At 41.3% G+C, this 20,828-nt stretch overlaps 1 protein-coding gene across 11 annotated transcripts in view; it reads right to left on the reverse strand.

The window, feature by feature from the left end:
* Positions 1-20,828, reverse strand: part of ICA1 (islet cell autoantigen 1) — a 160,156-nt gene that overhangs the window by 116,139 nt on the left and 23,189 nt on the right. For 5 of the 11 annotated variants that reach the window (XM_065938835.1, XM_065938836.1, XM_065938834.1 and 2 more), the window contains 5 exons: positions 20,549-20,651; positions 16,442-16,607; positions 13,351-13,423; positions 7,367-7,490; positions 3,183-3,381 (listed from right to left, as the gene is read on the reverse strand). In XM_065938835.1, coding sequence (XP_065794907.1) covers positions 3,183-3,381; positions 7,367-7,490; positions 13,351-13,423; positions 16,442-16,607; positions 20,549-20,565 — 579 coding nt within the window. In that variant the 5' untranslated portion in view covers positions 20,566-20,651. The remainder of the gene's footprint in view (positions 1-3,182; positions 3,382-7,366; positions 7,491-13,350; positions 13,424-16,441; positions 16,608-20,548; positions 20,652-20,828) is intronic. The other 6 variants (XM_065938838.1, XM_065938837.1, XM_065938839.1 and 3 more) reach the window with 3 other exon arrangements.

A 20,828-nucleotide genomic window follows, 5' to 3' on the forward strand; every position in this document is an offset into this window, starting at 1 on the left:
CCCCGCTTCGCTTTTCATCCTCTGGTTGCAGGGGCCTAAAAGGAGCGAAATGTGTTGTTTCCTTTCACCCAAAGGCCTTTGTCCACATGGCCTCCTCAGACTGGGACTCTGTTCTGCAGTCCTGCCCCCCCCACCCCTGCCGGCTCATCCTTCACAGGTGGTTTAGATGCCACTTCCTCCAGGAAGCCCGCCAGGTCAGGGGTGTTCCTGCCACACCATGGGCTACAGCTCATCTTACCACACCATGTGTACTTGCTCTGTCTCCACGTGACTGCCTGGGGCAGCAGGGCAGCCCTTGTGTCTGCTCACTCACCGCTGTATCCCTCTGCATGTGGTCTGGCATGAGGTGGCCTTCAATATCATTTGTTGGATGAATGAATAGATATATGAGGGTACCCTAAAGACTGCAACCAGAGGGGTCCCACTTGTGAGGTATGAATTAGAATTTTGTTTCCCCAGAAAGTATGAACTCAAAGAATAGACTTTAATTCAGGATTCATCAGCTAAAATGTGAAGAAGATTGTAAAGCAATTATCCTCCAATTAAAAAGAAATTTAAAAAAACCCACAAATATCTCCAAAAAAAAAAAAAGGAAGCAGGCAGCTGGCTCTGAGGAAATTAACCACCCCCCCCCCCCAACACACACAGTGACTCCTACTCTTGCAGGGGACTCAGAAATGCCTTTCGGTAACTTTCCCGGAGAGATAAATGGAGACTCTGTTTAAAACGGAATCCCGCTGGGACAAAACACTAAGGCTGGCTCCAAGTTAAGATTCATGTTATGAACTCCAAGCGAACGGCAACCTCCATACTTTAAATTCATTCCGAAGAGGGCAGCAAGCCACAAACCCATAGTGCTACTTCTTACTTGCAAAACCATATATATCAATTCCCTAAACATTATAAAGTCAGTTGCATGGGGTGGGAAGGCTCTGCAGGTATGAGAAGGCATGAATCTGGCATGCAAATGGCATGGCTAGCATCTGGCCATGATATGGGTGCTAACTAGAGTCATGTGCTGGGCTGGCCTGGGAATTGTTAGTAAAGAGAACTAAACTGGTTCCTATCCTCATGGAGAGGCTAGTCTAATCAAGTATACACTTGCATACAGACTCCATTTAAAAAAAAAAAAAAATTCTTTCCCGAAATTCTAAGTACACCAGGTTCAGCTAATAAATTAAATCCAGCACACACAGGATTGTGGAGGAAGACATTGCTTCAGCTACTTCTGCAAGGCAAAGAATTAAAAAAAAAACCCTATATTTTCCAAAATCAACAGATAGATGGCACTAGAGAGTGGGTAATGTTTCGACATTCAAACCAATGACGAAGCGTTCTTGGTTTATTTCATCCTTACACAGCTAGTAACCACCCTTCGTAACAAAACTGAACAAATACAATCTCACATGAAAATTCTTCTGCCTTCCGGAATAATTTTACATTTATTACCAGGCACACAGAAAGTGCTCAGTAAATTTATGTTGAATGAATAACCACAGGAGGGTTGTAACTATGAAAATGCCTTTGTCAATCTTAGGTATGCTGTTTAACTCCCCTTTATCCTCCTCTTAAAGAAAAAATGATGCATATTTTCTAGGATTCTGATTTTTCATTTTCTTGTCATTTCATTGATCCCGTACTAGTTACTTAGGTATCACTTTCCTCCTCTGTAAAATTAAGTCTGTGTCTTGGTTCCTGTGAGGCTTAAAGGAGGTAGTAAATATAGAGTGACTGGTTTGCACCCTGCAGATAATGTTGGGGTTTTTGTTTCCTTTTTCACCTTTCCACTCCATCCTCTTCCAATCTCCAAATAAAATGTCAAAGACAAACCAAATTACCAGCCTGATTAAAAAGCCAGGAAATTTCTAATGTAGCCTGGGCTCTCCAACATCTAGCTATCAACCGTTGGAAAGTTTTATTTACTATTTTGGGGCCTTTGTTTTCTCTTTCACTAACTCATCTTTAAGGAACTTTTCAGGTCTGATTTTCCATGAGCTCAGAAACTTGTCTTATTGAGGAACTGGCTACTGAGAAAACACTAATGTCATCTATGATCAGAAAGAAAATGGTCTCTGAGTCCCTTCATAAAGAGGGATTCCAAATGACAAACCACAGTAAAACTTGCCTTTTAAAAGGATTTTTGTCAATCTAATACCTGGGTCAACATTTGGTGACCCTATTCTTAAGCAACAGAAGGTTCCTCCTTTCCCTCGCCCCATATATCCCCCCATCTCCTCCCCACACCATCTAACCTCCTGCATACCAGAAAGGTTTCCCATCCACTGCTCTGCAAGGATATACTTAGAAATCTAGGGATTTTAAGCAATATCACAGTTACAAATGGATCATTTGAAATGAGTAAGACAATTGACACAATATTATGTCAAATCTAACATTTGCTAGATTTTTGTTGTCTTTCATACCCTGAAATATACCCAAGTAGATCAAACAAAGACCTACCAAGATTATACACAACAAAAACCCCCTCTGTATTTTCATAGTCAGTGTATGACTGCCACCTAGTGGTGTAACATATCCTTGCATGCCCAATCTCCAAAGAGCTAAATGGACTTGGGACACTAAACACCAGTGAGACATCGTCCCTCTACTGCTTATATTCATTTCAGGGAAATCTAAGAACATAGCCATCTCCTCAGCTACCTATTTTGCTCATACAAATATGTGAAGGGTCTACTGCAGATGGAGTCAATGCCTCGTTATTTAATCCTACAAGTCAACCCCACTGCTTCCAAACCTTCTCATCAAACAAAGGAACATTATTATTCTATTAATTTCAATATTCATTAGCAATTACAAAAGATTCCCCCAGTAGTCTGTTCTCACCTTCCAGTTTCATTTGATCTAATCTTGATTTTTAGTTATGCATGAAAAAGCATTTAGAAGTGACAGACTTACAAAAAAGTGCACATTATATGAAAATCTGACTTCAATTAAAATCAGTTACCAAATCCCAGCAATTTCCAGCTGTCTCTTCTATCTTATCCTTAGAGAATTATATATCACATTAATTGGTATTCTGTCACAGACAGAGACACCAGCGATGATTAATTGCCTCCTTGGTGTTCTGAGTTACGCCTTCTTCACTAGGGGGATTCAAATCACTCACGTCTCATTACCTTCCAGCAGGTACCCGTTTCGGGAACCCCCATGAAATCTCCTACCTTCCTGAACTTCTCCATCTGCTTGCAGAGGTCTGGATCAAGCTCCTGGGACACGTCCTTCATCCACAGTAACGCCCCTCGGTATTCAGTCCGGCACTGCTCCATGCGGTTCACCGTCAGCCAGGTGTCGGAGATGGCCCTGTGCCGGAAAGTCTCCACTTCTTGGTGAAAGCGGCACAGAGGGTTTCTCAGAGCCAACCTAGACCAGAGGGGAAGGCCACAGTCTTGAAACCAAGAGGGCCAGCAATCTGAATCCTTGACAACTTACCGATCTTAAATTCACAAGTTAGAACAGTGCGTGAAACATACTCCAGGCTGCAGAAATATCTGCAGACGTAGAAACTGAAATGCATGTAACTTCTAAGTCAACCAGGAGACGGTTATCCAAGCTAATTCCTGTTACTTAAGGGTATCACTGGGGAGTCTCTCCATCTGTATTATTGGGGATGGTCTCATGCCTGGGCAGAGTACTTCTTTAAAGCTGGAACCCATCTTTTGTTCACAGAGGAACACCAAGGAATGACCATTTCCCGTTTCTGCCCTTGGCCATTCCCTGCCTTCTGCCTCCCTGAAGCCTGGCCCTTTGAGAAGGGATGGGCATGGGCGCGATGAGGTCATTCTGGATCACTCTGTGAAGGCCAGGGCGTCTGCTCTTTGCTTCAGTAGTCACAGAGAACGAAGGGCAAGCAGAAGCATCATTAAATGGTCTAGGAAGGGGACAAGTACATTTACTGAGGGTCTACTCTGTTGGGCGCTTCCAGATACGCCATGTGATTTGATTCTCATTTTAGAAAACTTAAGGATACTGTATCAGAAATGAATGTATATGATACAACAAAGTGAGTATAAGATAACGTAATATTGTTCGTAACATACCACCGTTTATTCAGCTAAAAATGTTTGTGTGCTTAGTCACTTCAGTCGTGTCCGACTCTGCGTCGCTATGGACTGGAGCCCATAAGGCTGCTCTGTCCATGGGATTCTCCAGGCAAGAATACTGGAGTGGGTTGCCATGCCCTCCTCCAGGGGATCTTCCCCACCCAGGAAGAATATCAAAATTTGGATAAAATATTTATTTGGGAGGGGGAGGAGGATACTGCTTCTTCCATCTTCCTCCTCAAAAGGAGTAATGTCAGATGAATTATACACTTAAAATACAGTCATCTCCATGAAGTTGCAGGGCATAGGTTCAAAAAATAAAAGATTAGTATTTACATCTCAATTTCAGGGCAAACTTGTTAAGCTGAAGGGAATAACGATGTCAGTGAGCTGAAGTCCGCCTCACATGTACACAGCACTCTAAGATTATAGATGGCACAACAAACTATTCAAAAGAAAAAAGATTCCCTTTACTATTTTCTCCAGTTTTCCTCGTCTGTAAAGCATCCTTATTAAATATTCAGCACTTCTCTAAAAATAGCTGGCTCACATCAGCCTACCTAGATGTTGTGGGTTGTTTTCAAAGATGTATTGTTGTGCCATAAAGTAAGCTTGTGTTTTATCACCACTGGATTAAATTTAATAGTTATTTTTCATCAAACTGAATGGGCTGTTGTAGCAATGACTACCAAATAAAGTGAGTAAAACTAACGCTGGTGTGAAGGTTTATAAAATTGGAGACTCCTATTTAAAGAAAGAGCCCTCAGCTGTCCCTCTAAGGATCCCGTTCATTTCTGGTCTCTTCTGTCTCTGCTTTTAGAATTTGCCAGCTTTACAAAACTGGCTGATACAGAGTCTTGTGAATAAAATAGTCTCCATTTCTTGGACTATTGTACAGTTAGAAACCTGTGAGGATGTAATGACATGATGATAGATGTTAATATCTTGAAGAACAGAAAAAGGTGTGTAAAGTCACATCATTTTTTCCTGTAACTTGCTTCACATAAAATCAGAAAGGTGAAAACCCATTCACTTGTGGTACAAGGGACTGAGTCTAGACCAAGAAAAAATTCAATAACTGGAAATGTCAAGCTTCAGTGAAAGACCAGCCCATGTTTCCATTCATTAAAATCAACCCAATGAGAATAATCAATAGAATACCTAAAAGTCTAGTCCAAAGATGTTTATTCTTTAGTAGGAAAAGGTACAAATGACACAGAGTGGACAGAGGGCCTGGGATAAATGCATCATGACATGCCCAGATGATGAAATACTATGCTATGGATGTTTTATAAAATGTATATATGGACATAAAAAGCAGGATTATTTGGTCAGAAACCAATTTGCTAAATAATCAGTATGCAGTACTATACAAAATTATGTGGTATAATGCTGTTTACATTAAAAATATATTCTGGCAAAGCCCAAGTTATGTCCATTTGAGGTTTGAGAATTTGACTTTATGAGAGTTTACATCATCCTCCTTCTTTCTTCACTGTGCAGAGCACTCGTTTCGCGTTCATGTGCCTGGTGAGTACTTGAGTATCATGGCATCAGAGCCATCTTGTAGGAAGCCATCTTTCAAATTGCAACATTGGGCAAGCCGCATTAATTTATGGATACAGGGCAGTTTGCTGTATGCTGTACAGGTTTATTGTAATGATACTTTCCAGTATCATTTGCATTGCTTTAATGCTTTTGTCTGTATCCAAAGGTAGATTATATGAACTTAAGGTGCCATATGCTTTCTGAGATAGCTTGCTACATAAGTATGAAACTATGTAATTGGATAGCAATGTTATAAAGTTATATGATCAGTAATGGTAACTCTTGGAGTGATTATGTCCAAGTATTTGGTTTCTTTCCCATAAAAGGATGTTAATCTTAGCATGAAGGTATGTATAAGAATTTTTCCCACTGAAATTTGTGATAACCATATACATGAGAATTCATTAAAGGTTTTTCAAGAATCAATGATCCTTGTAAGACTGCAGAAAGCATGTAAGCACTGAATGTATCTGTATCAAGGGGTTAAAAGAGAGTCAGTCTCTATTTGCAAAATTTGAATTGTTTTTAATTTTCTCCTTTTGTTTTTTCCTGTTTTAAAATTTTCCTAGAATGAGGATGTATTATTTTTACAAGGAATATAGTTATAAATAAGACTAAAAGGTACAATTCAAGATTATAAACAAACACTTTTCTTGAAAAGCTGGGGTAGGGAACTCTTGGAAAATTTTCCATTCAACCATGAAAGTTGGGGTCCAAATGTCATTAGAAAGAACCAAAATTCCCACGATGGGGGACCACTGAAAAATGGACACAGTTGACCTCTTTTTTCTACCCCAGCTTTCTTGGGTCTTCCTAAGGACAGGTGATGGTCTGCTCCTGGCCCACTGTGAGAGAAAGGCAGTAAGGAGAAATTAACAAGAGACAGTTAATTTGTTGGGCAGTCTGGGTGAGTGAAATTTTTGTAGCCCAAATATTTTTGGAGACTGCCCCCAAGCCTTATTTAGGTGTAACATTTCGGTATAAAGTTTGCCTAATCTTAGTGAATGACACTGGGGGAAGGGGGCTTCTTAGTTACCGGGGAAGGAGGAGGAGAGAAGGAACGTCACCACCTCAGAAACCAAGTGTGTCTCTGCAGTGGCACCTGTTTAACCCTGAACATGAGTCATAGGAGTGTTAAAAAGGAAAGTCACTGGTTTACTACAATTCTCTCTGGCCCAGAGCTTCTCAAACTTGAATGCACATGGAAAACAACTGGAGGACCCATTAAAGTGTAGATATGGATTCAGCAGTTCCGGGGTGGGGGGCTGTATTTTGCATTTCTAATAAGCTCTCCTCCAATGAGGCTGCTGATGCTGCTGCCCCAGCGTCTGAGCAAAACTATAGAGAGCATCTTGAAGGGCACCCCTCTCAAGTCAACTGCCTCCGAGAGCAGTGAGCGAACCCTTCTGCCCCTTCTCATCAGGCTCCTGCTGGAAGTGGCCCAGACAGATTGCCACAAACAAGGCAAGAGGTCAGACTATAAGCCTAGGACAGCACTCACAGGATTGGTGTATGACTATACACCAGAAGAGACGTGAAAACATTTTAAAAACTTAATAGGGAAGGAAAAAGAGTATATATGTTATCTTAGAGTTGAATACAGACTAACAACTGTGAACAGAGGAGGCCATCAATTTCCGACAAGGGCCTTCTAAAGACCCCGGGCAGGTTCCCTTCATGAGTGAGTGGGTCCCAGATTCTCAGGAGACTCCCCCTCCCTCGATCGCCATCAGCAGAGCCCACTGAAGGCCACACACCTTTGCTGGGAAGAAAAGCAGAGGGCCTTTCCTGTCGCTTGCATCATTTTTCCCGCTCTGGTTTTATCTTGGAAGCCTTGGGACCGGAGAAATTTTCCCAGTTCGTTTTCTTCTTGAGACAAGACTGATGGAGAAAAGAGTGAAAGGAGCCATGAACAATGAACACTTTTATCACAGAGGAAAGGAAAGAGGCAAATCACAAGGTCCTCTCTCTTCTAGAGACAAAGACGAGATGAAATTAAATCCAAGTGGCAGGCTGTGAGGTAGGCCCCCCACCCCTGCATTTAACGTTCATGCTGTTCTTCCACTGACAAAATGAGAGATCAAATTCACTTCAGCACATCTGTCAGTACGTTTGCTGCCCGGTAACCAGAACCAGAAAATGACCTCTATCCTGAAAAGCGAGCCGATAATGTACTGCTCTGGGCTGAAATGAAAAAGTTGGGTTGTGGAGTATGACTGTGGGAATCTTCTGTGGCTGCCTATAGGGCCCGTTTCCTCCTTTTATTCCTTCTTGCTGGCCTTTTGATCTCTGCCTTCTGAATAACATTCCACTTGACTCTACAGCAATTCAAATATCTTATCCGTGACACAAGTATTTGGTGGGAAGAGGGGGGTGGAGATAGAGGGTATGTGGGTAATCAGGCCGGAGAAGGCAACGGCACCCCACTCCAGTACTCTTGCCTGGAAAATCCCATGGATGGAGGAGCCTTGTGGGCTGCAGTCCATGGGGTCGCTAAGAGTCAGACACGACTGAGCAACTTCACTTTCATTTTTCACTTTCATGCATTGGAGAAGGAAATGGCAACCACTCCAGTGTTCTTGCCTGGAGAATCCCAGGGACGGAGGAGCCTGGTGGGCTGCCGTCTATGGGGTCGCACAGAGTCGGACACGACTGAAGCAACTTAGCAGCAGCAGGTAATCAAGGTGATGACTTGGCGGATTTTTAAAATGCAGAGCTGGAATCAAATCTGAATTGGTTATGCCTAACTTTGACCTTACAGTTTGTAAACATAAAATGGAGGTATAACTGACATACAACATTGTATTAGTTTCAGATGTACGATAAAAGTGATTCAATATTTGTGTGCATTTGGCCTTGTTTCCAAAGACAACCTCAGAGGGCACTACTGATAAGAAAAGGGCTGCCACAAGCTCTCTGCCGACTGATCTGGCCGTAAATATTTAAGTCAGAACTGTGGGTTTTCCCTGGCGGTCCAGTGGTTGGGACTCTGCGCTGCCAATGCAGGGGGCGTGGGTTCGATCCCTGGTCAGGGAACTGAGATCCTACAGGCTACAAGGTGTAGCCAAACAACTGACAAACAAAATAAAGCACAGATTTTCTTTTTCTTTTTTAAAGAATCTCTAAAAAACATTTCTTTAAAGTCAAAATTGTATCTATCTTTTGACATTGTAGTTCTGATAGGAGTACATCCTGAGGAAGTAGTAAAATGGGCACAGATACATATATATATATATATAGATATAATCATAGCACAGTTATTTACAATAGCGACACACTCTTTCTCTCTCTACCATGGGGACTGACTTAATCAATGTGGTGCACCCACACCATGGATGTGCGCGCTGTTTTGCAGCCACTGGTCTGAATACACGCTCACTGACAGCTGAGCCACAGGCAAGCAGTGACACTGAGCTTCTTTGAATGCTTTTTTCTCTAAGCACAGCTTTTGATAGGGATGTGCTTTGAACATTACTCTCATTTCACATCTTTGTATTGATGCATTTTCCAATCACTTGTCTCTAAAAATGTTTTCTAAATGCCACCCGGATTCTTGTCTGTTTTCATGAACAATCCAGACCTCTTTCAGGATGCACCCCGCCCCTGACACAACGTCCCCAGCAATAACCAGAAAACACTAGCCAGGAATCAGTAACCCAAAGGTGAATGTTAAAGCTGCTACTGCTTCCCTATTAACCTGTGACTGCAGTTTACGATCAACATTCTACGGAGAAGAGGTTTTTCCTGATGGTGAACGACTATCCTTTTTCGTCTTCTGTTTTCTCAAAATCAAGTGCATTGGCCAAAGCCTTGCTCAAAAGCTATTTCCTCTGTGAAGCGGGTGACCCCTCCTCTGTGATAGCAGTGCCCTCTCGGCACCTGGCCCTGGAGTGTCTGCGGGTGGGCACGTGTCTATTTTTCCCACAAGAATCCCAGCTTTCTCGACAGGGACCTCATCCAAACGATGGATTCCCGAGGCTGAGCAGAAAAGTCTTATTCAGGGCATTAATTAAATGCTTGTGAAACTGAATTAACTATAATTTTAGACTTGTTATCCCTGTATACTTTACTTCACTTTACATGCTTATCTGATACTTACATATATGTCATGGTTCTAGGTAGTTTTTAAAAAATTCCTATAAGAAGTGTTATTGTTTTTTTTTTACTACCTTCCATTCTTCTTCCTTTCCACTTACTAACTTGGGACTCACTCAACTGCACCATTAGGAACAATTTCATATTTTTGCTTACAACAGTGTGAGGCTATTGCCACCTTCTTTACCTTCAAGCCTCAAGTCACATACAGATGAGCACAGGAGCTCAAGGCCAGGAAGAAAACCAATGTATGGCCCTAAATGACTATGTGTGTTAGCAGTGCTAGTCGCTTAGTAGTGTCCGATTCTCCGCGACCCCATGGACTGTAGCCCGCCAGGCTCCTCGGTCCATGGGCTTCTCCAGGCAAGAATACTGGAGTGGGGTGCCATTCTCTTCTCCAGGGGATCTTCCCAGCCCAGGGACTATAAGGCTGGTGAAATGTACTCTTTGCTATACAAACCTAAGTAGGTTGGAGCATTTGAGAATTCAGTTTTGGCTACTTTCCACACTTGAGGATTAAACGTGGGGTGTCAGACAGGCTTCCTTTTAAGAGCTGGACTCTGATCAACGGGACAGGGCTGCTCAGAGGGTGGCGGGACGTTTGAGGGGCCTCTGGCTCCAGTTTCTAAGAAGGGATGTTCATTCTTTAAATTCAATTTTAAAATCCAAATACTGAAATAAATTTATAAAGTCTAAAATTCAGCTGCAACACAGGTATCAGATCACTCTTAATGTTCCTACTTACAAGGTTTCACTTAACGAGGACTTAATTCAGAGACAAATAAAAACCTATTCATATTTAATTGCTGATTAGATTTTCAGATGTGCCCTGAAAAGGGAACCAAAGAACTATAAAACCAATTAGCTTGGCAGCATTAATTCACTTAGCACAAATTTATAGATGATCTCATTGTACTAGGCACTGTTCTTGCCACTGGAAATAATGAGATGGATGAGACACACAAGGACCCTGCTGATGCAGCTTAGGTACAAGAAACAGGAGACAGAATATAAAAAGTACAAAACTCAACACACAAAAAGTAAAATGCCAGATGGGGGGGTGGGGATGGGGCGTAAGAGAGAGGGACAGGTAACTGTTTTGGGCTGGGTGGTCAGGCAAGGTGTCTCTGAGCAGGAGAACAATAAGCTGAGCTCTGAGATAAGGGGCCACTTGAGACAGTGAGGACAGGGACATCCCAGATGGAGGAAGAGCTGAGTGCAAAAGTCCTCAGGTCACGTGGTGTGTAAGAGCGAAAGTAGCTGGAGTGGTGAGCTGGGTCAGATCCAGTAGGAATTTGTAACCCGTGGTATGGAGGTGTACATCTTACATTAAGTGCTACTGGAGGCTTCTCAGCAGAGGAACAATATGATCCAATGTACTTAAAAAAAAAAAAAAACCTTTATTTTGAAATAATTTTAGACTGATAGGAAAACTGTAAATAGGATACAGAGTTTCTGTGTATCCTTCTTCCCCTAACATTAGCAGCATACATAACTATGGTTGTTATTGTGGTTGTTTAGTTGCTAAGTCATGTCCAACTCTTTGTGACCCCATAGACTGTAGCCTGCCAGGCTCCTCTGTTCATGGGATTTCCCCGGCAAGAATACTAGAGTGGGTTGCCATGTCTTTCTCCAGGGGATCTTCCTGACCCAGGAATGAAACCATATCTCCTGGACTGGCAGGTAGATTCTTCACCACTGAGCCACCAGGGAAATTCATACAACCGTTGTACACTGATCAAAACTAGGAAAATACCACCGATACAGTAGTACTATTTAAACTACAATCTGAGTGGATTTTCCTAGTTTTCCCATTAATGTCCTTTTTCTGTTCCAGGATCCCACATTGCATTGAGTTGTCAAGTCTGTTTGGTCTTTAACCTGTGACAGTTTCTCTGTCTTTCTCGACTTTTATGACCTTGGTACCCTTTAAGAGCACTGGTCAGGTGTCTTGTGGTCTGTCCTCTATTTGAGTTTATTTGCTTTCTCACAATTAGACTGGGGTTATTTATAGATTTGGTGGAAGGAAACAGCAGAAGTAGAGTCTCCTTCTTAGTGTAAGATATCAGGGCTACAGGAGATCAACACACATCATTACTGGTGATATTAACTAAGCCCTATCACTTGGTTCATGTCATGTCTATTGGATTTCCCCACTGTAAAATTAAGATTCTTTTTCCTTTTGTAACTGTTAAAAATCTTGGGGGTAAATTCAGAAGACTGTACAAAGATGCAGTCCCTTCTCAAACTTTCACTCACTAATTATAACATCTTTCTGGGAATCTTGCATGTCACAATTCTTTCTGTGGGTGTGACAGAATCACCATTAGGTGATTTTGTGGTTCCCTCATTCTTTCTAGATTAATCTCATTTATTTTATAAGGAGGAACTATTTCTTCTCCCCCATTTCTTTGCTTATTTCTATACACACACTTGAGGGACATTATCTCACTTCATGGGTTATAACCTAATACTATCCATCATTTATGTTGTTGCTCAGATCACCCCAGCTTTGACCTCTGGGAGCTCTGGGAGCTGGCTGAATGCTCTCTGACTACCGTGTGGATGATGAGCTGGAGGAGGCAAAAGTAGGGGCGGAGAGACCAGTTAGGAAGATGATGCCGCCCGTCAAGGAAGAGAGTGATGACGGTGGCCTGAATGAAGGCGGTGGCCATGAAGAGGCAGAGGAAGGAGAACTGGAAAGCAAACTAGATGATAAAACTGCCCAGCAGCTGTGACTGACGGGATGTGGGACAGAGACACATCGGAGGCAGTGTGCCACGTGTCTGGACTATCTCATGCCTGAAGACTCTGGAGTGATAGCTCTGGAGACATCTTAGTTCAAATACCTGGTAATTAGTAACACAGATAATTTGCCAAATTTTGCCTCTAAATCCTAGGATTTTGTACTTCCTCAAAATAGTCTTCATAAAAGATTACTAATAAAGGAAAATGGCCACCTGTTAATTTGGATTACTGGAAAGGGGCTTGAGGAGTCAGAAACAAACTTCTCATAGGTTAGTCTCGGAAATACAGAAATTGTACTCTTAAACGCTCTCCACACGGAAACTTAAAAACAAAGCAACGTACAACTTGATATTTAGCATTTCAGAGACACCTCTGTTGGTAATGATTGTCAGATGGGATGACCATAGGAAAACCTTATTCCCTAAGAAAACCAGTATCTGACATAAAAAATGTTCAGGAAGAAGTGCTGTCAACAAAATATAGTCAATGGATTAACTGTATGTGCCTTCTCTCTTTATTTGGTCATATTAAAAGGAACAAAACTACACAAAAGAGAGCCTAGGCAATCAAATAGTAACAGCTCCAAAATTTCAAATCCCATGATATAAAACTGAGAAAACTTTTTATAACTAGGAAAAGAAATGGCACATACTTAGCCATGGTAGACTCAATGCAAAACTCTTCTGTTATTGTACTTGCACTGAGAGATAAACAACCTATGTAAAGAATTTCTGATAAAATTTTTAAAGACCCCCAACCTACCAATTAAAGAGCAAAGATAGACAGACTGAAACATTAGCTTTCTTGTCTTGTCTCCTAAACATATAAATGTATACATTAAGGCAAAATATCCAATATCTTACTATTTGGTCAATATTCATACTTAAGGCATACTTACAACATATTCTCTTTTGATAGAGTACAATTGCTTTAGACAAGTCCAGACAGGTTCTCTGAATTGAGTGAAACAGCTAGAATAAAAATACAAACAAACAAAATGCTAAATAAAACAGGCAGCAGTGAAATAAAAAACAACTACACTGAATATAACCATAATGTCTGATTTGCCCACTAAAAACAAGATCATATGCCTAAGTATGCTTGGTGTTATGTGATGTACTAAACAGAAAATGTGACTAAAGCTTTTAAATATGCTCCTGTTTTTCTATATTTATTAGAATTCATCATCTCTGCAATCTAAAATGAGATCTGCAGAAAGATGATTTCCTTCAGATTACTCAAATAATAGCTGAAAAACAGAAATCCTAAGTGCAGGGCCCATTAGAGGACTTGGTAAACCAGAGACCCAATATTCATTCATAATCTAATTTATTTCTTTTACCACTTGCTGTCTTTTTTCCCAAATGGAGGATCTGTCAATTAAGCATCATATTTAAAACACGATATTAGCTTATTCTATGATCCTAATGCATACTTAAACAACTCTATAAAAACAAACAAAAATCAATCAGCTGAATGTTCTGTCTGCTTTGAAGACATCTGGTAAAATGGAGTTTAGCTAGCAGGCCCTATCACTCTTCTTTTCCCAATTATTTCATAAAATACATGTAGAAGAAACCTAATATGTCACGCCATGGCCATAACAGAGAAAATTAAGGGGAAAGCAGGTGGGCTAGAGGGGGAAGAATTTAACTAGATTTTAACTTCTGGCGGTTCTGGTCTTTGCTTGAGAAACAGAGACAGTTCAAGAGAAGATAAAACAGTTGTAAATCAACTATACTCCAGTATCTTTTTTTTAAAGGAGAGCAGATAGTTCAGAGACATCACACTTTCTCCACCCTCTGTCCACTGACCCAGAGACCAGTGCTGGTATCAATAAAAAACCTGGCAGACAAACCCTGCGCCCCTGAAGAGCCACCAGGGGAGGAGGGCACAGCTTGTCCCCCCTCACCCCTGGCCTACTGGCCGCGGTGATGGAGCCGTTAGGACTGCTGTTACAGAGCACCTCATTGTTTGAGTCAACAGAAGACTGGCTTCATGGTAAATATGCCCAAATGTTCTAACAAAAATGGACTTATGCATATATACATATGCATATTTCATGTGCATATGAAAAGATTAAAAACCACTCTTAAGAACGCTTAACATGACGAATCTTGGTCACGTAGGGTGTGCGTGCATGCATGCTAAGTTGCTCCAGTCTGACTCTGCGTGCTTCAGTGTCTGACTCTGCCTCCTCATGGACCGCAGCCCGCCGGGCTCCTCGGTCCGTGGATCTCCCAGGGAAGGCTACTAGAGTGGGATGCCACGCCCTCCTCCAGGGGGTCTTCCTGACCCAGGGATGGACTCTGTGCCTCTTACATCAACCTGCATTGGCAGGTGTGTTCTTCCCACTTGTGCCACCTGGGAAGTCTGAAAATGCTCCTGCAAGGGCCTAAATATAAACATTAAATTACTGTATTTTGTTTCACCTAGTAGAAATTAACATATTAAATTTGAATAATGCTTGTACTTACTAGGTTGTTAAGAGGGAAAAAATAAATCTATAAGATGTGAGACGCATATACAACTTACAATCATTTCAATTCTATTTAGAATATACTAAAATCAGAATAGAGGCCTTGGGACTTCCCTGGTGGTCCAGTGGTTAAGACTCCACGCTTCCATGCAGGGGATGCAGGTTCAATTTCTGGTCAGTGAACTAAGATCCCACATGCCATGGGACACGCACCCCCCCTCAAAGTATATTATCTCTTAAAAAAAAGAATAGAGGCCTCCTGGTTCTTCTTTTCTCTGCTGCAGGAATCTCTACTAGAACATCTCTGTCATGCCTGGCTTTGGTTAGAACAATCCCACCCACAGGAGAGAGGGTTGGGAACTCATGTTACTTGTATTACCGTGCATACTTATTCACTGGATACTTACTGAATGTGTGTGTCTGGCTGAGTATACAATAGTGAATAAGGCTGACATGGAATCTGACCCCTGATGGAGAGAGGGCAGGCAAATGAACACTTGAGATAATTCCATGAGAGAGGAGCTCGGGGAATAGTGGCCCTGGGTCTCGTTCTACCCGCAGGCACACAGGATGAACCTTGTCCTCATCCACGTGACAGCCCATACCAGAGAATCGGTGACTAACATCGCCCCTTCAGCCTCTCTTTTCCAGAATAAGCATGGTTTGCACCATCCTGGCCACACCCTTCTCAGAACGCTTTTTGAAATCTTGAACTTCTGACCTTCCTCTCATTAAGTGTTCAGCTCATGAACTGTAGCTTATATTTTGATATCATCTGAATTCTTATCAGACCACATAACACACTATTTCTCTCTCTGCCCTCTCATTCCCAGAAGCGATAAGTATGCTTTTAAATTTTTTTAAATTAATTTTTTTGGGAGCATAGTTGGTTTACAATGTTGTGTTAGCTTCTGATGTACAGCAAATGCTTTTTAAAATTTTGATCTAAAGTATCAGCAGAATGTCCAGCAAGGTAGGGAACTAGTGGCCCTTTCACCAGTTATTTGAGAGTCAATCAGCTACTAATTCAGCTTAGTGTGTTATTAACTAGTCGAACTAAATATTAGTTAATTCACTCTTGAATTTTCCAGGATTCAACACAACCTTATTAGACTCACGTTCCAGGACTTTTTGCTGTCATCCTTTTTTTTCTTTAAATGTAAACATTTGTCTGACCCTAGCATTGCTATCTATAATAGCACTGGCTCTTTGAGTTAATGTTTTTCAATAAACATTCATGGAGAATTTACCAGATTCCATCCATTTCAATAAAGTGTTTAAAAAATGAATTAACTGAGGCATACTGGTGGTTACAGAACAATTTGTGGGTTTAAAAAAAATATGCTGGAATTCAGTTGATCTGATCCTAGATTTTCCTCATGAACGAGTTTGCTTGCAATATGTTTTCAAATCCAAAGCACACCTATATGCTTGCTTCTGTGGACACACTCTCAGAACTCTGACCCCAGCAAGCTGGCCATACTGGGGTCAAGGGTCATGAAGTGCTCACCTCTAGCTTGGCGTCCAGGTCTGCGTCCGAGGCAACAACGTGCTCATCTTCTTTCTTCCCCGTGGCTTTAATAAAGGCCTGCTTCGTTTCCCAATACTTCTGCTGCATCTTATTTACAACTGACTTGTCTTGGGGATATCGATTGTGTAAGTCCCAGGGATAACTGCTAAAAGGCACAGGCGTTCAAAGAGCCGTTTTACTCATGGCTTTCAAAAAGATTTAAGACATCAGAGCGCAAACAAGTGTATGCAAACATTCACAATGTTACTAAACACAGAAGTACTTTCTTACATGGTTATTACACCAAAAGGTTAATCAAATCTAATTTTTACACCAAAACCTTAAGAGGTAGTGAGGAAATTAAGAAACTTTGGCAGGAAACCGAGAAACTCATCCTTGAGGACTTTGGATATTGAAAGACTGGAGAAATGGAGAAAGGGAAGCCAAGCCAGGCAAGGGGACTGCCTCAAGCACCCCAGGGAGTCAGAGATAAAGCCGAACACCAAAGTTCTCTCCAGTCTGCACTGCAGCCGGCAGTGAAGTGATGGCAGAAAAGTAGAGGTAAGGGGCTGCAAAATAGCATACTTGAAAGCTGTCACAGAGCTTCCTCACCTCGTCAAACTCAGAGAATCGGAGGACACAACGGTGGTCCCCTGATGCTGGGCAGGGAGGAGGAAAGGGGAAATGACTGATCGACAGGCATAAAATTTCAGCGGTGTAAGACGAGTAAGTTCTAGAGATTGGCTGTAGAACCTCGTGCCTGTAGTTCATAGCACTGCATTCTACACTTAACATTTTGTTAAAACGGTAGATCCCATGTCGTGTTCTTAACTACAGACAGACAAAATTTGGGGAAAAAAAATTTTTTTAATGGGTTATGGATTTTTCATACTGAAACTTTAAATTCTTAAACATAAATGGTTAAAATACAGATAGGAAGCTATTCTTCAGGTATAGCACAGTGAAGACCACATCAAAAATAGATTCAAGAATAGACTCAGAGAATGAACTAACGGCTGCTGTGTGAAAGATGAGGGGGAGGGATAGTTGGGGACCTTGGGATGGACATGTACACATGACGGTTTTTAGAACAGATAACCAACAAGGATCTACTGTATAGTGCAGGAAATTCTGCTCAATGATATGGATGGCAGGGGAGTTTGGGGGAGAATGAATACATGTCTATGTGTGGCTGAGTCCTTTCGTCGTTCACCTCAAACTATCACAACATTATTAATTGGCTATATCCCAATACAAAATAAAAAGCTTTTTTAAAGGGGGTGTAAAGAAGAAATTAGAAAAAACCCAATTGAGAATGAATTGGAATTCTATAAAAGTGACCAGGGTACCCAAATCCTGACAGAAAGCTAGCTGTGGGGCTCCATCCTGCCTGGTTTTGTCTACACCACCTCCTGTGTGTCTAGGGTTCCCATCCAGAGGTCCACATGGGACCCCCAGGTGTCTCCCTCTGCAGGCACATAACTTCTTCCATCCCATCCTATTAGCACTCAAATGTGCCAGACTTGGGCTCTAAAACAGAAATTTCTTTATACTATTGCACCAAAATATGTATTTCAAACCTTGATGATTTATACTCTCTTGCCAGATAATACTTACAAGTTTTGATTCACACACTTGTTCTTAAAAAATCAGAGTTTCAGATGACTTCCTTAGCAATGGTTATCTTTGGAAAGAGGTGAAGGATTATGGCTTATATCTTTCTGCATTATTTCAAAGTTTGGATTAAGTCTAGATAACAAATGTATAGGCACGGTGATCACACTTAATAATACTATATTGAACACTGAAAACAGGCTAGGAGGGAAGCATTACTCTTCATGTGCACTCATCACACACAAAAAGCTGTAACTATAAAGGAGATGATATGTTAATTAGCTTAACTGCAGCAATGATTTCACTATGTATATCATATCATGTTGCACATCTTAAATATATATAATTATTATTTAAAATTAAATGCAAATTAAAAGGTTTTATTATGAGCTTAAATCAGAGAAAAGGAAATGAAAATATGTATAACTTTTGTATAAAAGATAATCATTCTACATACTATATGCGTTAGAAGATGGGAAGAGGACTTTCCTGGTGGCCCCGTGATTGGGAATCTGCCTGCCAGTGCAAGGGACATGGGTTCTACACCTGGTCCAGGAAGATTCCACATGCTACGGAGCAACTAAGTCTGTGTGCCATCACTGCTGAGCCCGTGTGCTGCAACTACTGGAGCCTGCACACTCTAGCGCGCCATCACTACACACACTTCAGAGTCTCTGCTCTGCAACGAGAGGCCACCACAACGAAAGGACCGCGTACCGCAACAAAGAGTAGCCCCCGCTTACTGCAACTAGAGAAAGCCCACGCAAAGCAACAGACACCCAGAGCAGCTGAAAAAAAAGATGGGAAGAATATACTTCCCCAAACTGTGGCTATTTCAAGGGCAAGGCATTTTCAAGATGGGGAATAGGACGGACTTCTATTGCTTTTTATTTTTATTTTTTTTGGTCAAAGGATATAGATTAAAAATTTTTTTCATTTTGAGGGGGAAAAAAAGGACTTTGGAGATCTAGTCAACACCCTTCACTCCTGTCATTTAACAAATGAGGAGTCTCAGTTTTCAAAATGTTAAGAATCTTGTCCAGAATCAAACAGGATTAAAATCCAAGCCTCTAAATCCCAGTGCAGCATGCATTTCAACGTTTTCTGCAGCCATCACATTTCAGTAGCAAGTGGTAAAGTGGCTTCATAACGTAAATGGGAGAAAGGCTCTGGGGAAGGGCCCACCTCCTGGGGCTCTCCCAAGTAGTTAAGTGGGGGACTTAACTACCTGCTTCTCTGCGCCTGCTGCCAAGATATGACAGCCATTAAGAGGGTCAGGGGATGAAGCCATCCTTTTGTCTTAATGAGGCAAGAAGGAACAATTAAAAAAACAGTCTGACAACTCTTAGAGAGTTATCAAATGGGGATACTCAGGGAAACAAAATCCCTTAGCTGTTTATTAATTACCTTTTAAATCTCATTATATTTTAAGACATGCAAAATTCTTTTAAAGTGTGACTTTCGATATTACTGAGGAGTTGGACCTGACTGCTTCTCTACTGAGAGAGGAGGGATTAAAAAGTATAGTCTTTATTGTAATTAATTGTACCTTTGAAAAATGAAAATGGGCACTGTATTTTTTTCATGATACAAATTAAAGGAGGTAAAGCATGACAAAGATTACCTTGTCCAGTGGATCGAGGTCTCAAAAGGATTCAGAAACACTGCTTATAGCAGACCTGAATTTATAAGCAGTTTAACATGAGTCTTAGATGAGTTATAGGCATGTGAATGGCAGTGCTAATATTGCCGTGTGAGGACCACATCTGTTTTATTCAGCATCATCTATTTCTAGCAATGACTGGCTCCTGGATGTTCATGAAGATTGAAGTCATGACTATTAATGACTTCTGAGTTATTAATTAATGAGCCTGAGTTATTTTTGTCATTATACAGTTACATGGTTACTTTACAGCTGCCCTATATAAAATTCCCTTATAAATCTAATATTAAAAGTTGTAAATAAGACAGATTGAAAAATGTATCAACTCATTACACCGAAAAAATGATGGTAAGAAAAGCTATCACTAGATTCCCAAGAAAAAGAGTTACATGTAAATGAATTACTTTTGGTTTTAGCTTTTCACATTACATTTAGTAGGGATAGTGAACTTGACTGTACCCAGCATGGGGGCTTTGTTGGGGGCTCAGATGGTAAACACTCCGCCTGCAATGCGGGAGACCCGGCTTGGATCCCTGGGTTGGGGAGATCCCCTGAGGAGGGCATGGCACCCCACTCCAGTACTTTTGCCTGGAGAATCCCCACGGACAGAGCAGACTGGCGGGCTACCGTCCGTGGGGTCGCAGAGTCGGACAGACTGAACGACCAAGCATAGCACAGCACATACTCAACACTGGGTGAAGGCTGACAGGTTATTTACTGCCATTCTGACTCCTGATTTTTCCATTCAGTAGACATTTACTGAGTATAGACTAAATGCTCTCCTTTTTCAGTAGCCTCCCCCAATTCAGAAGACACAACAAATTATTTACCATTTGTGTCCTGACATGGTTCCTCCTTCTTCTTTCTTCTACTATTGATGATTTGGGGAGAAGGGACAGGGAAAAAGCATGAGAGGATAAGTTATATTACAACCTGAAATAAAACAAATACATTTTACAGTTACACACTATACTACTATTACATTAATTTGACACAAAACATTTTTCAATCTAAGCCATTTTAGGAGCCAAACATTACTCCACAGTAACACTGTACCCCAGCATCTAGAGTAGTTTAGCTAAGTAACACTGGAAGAAATATCCCAAATGA

Source organism: Muntiacus reevesi, chromosome 6 (assembly GCF_963930625.1).
Source record: "Muntiacus reevesi chromosome 6, mMunRee1.1, whole genome shotgun sequence".
NCBI lineage: Eukaryota > Metazoa > Chordata > Mammalia > Artiodactyla > Cervidae > Muntiacus > Muntiacus reevesi.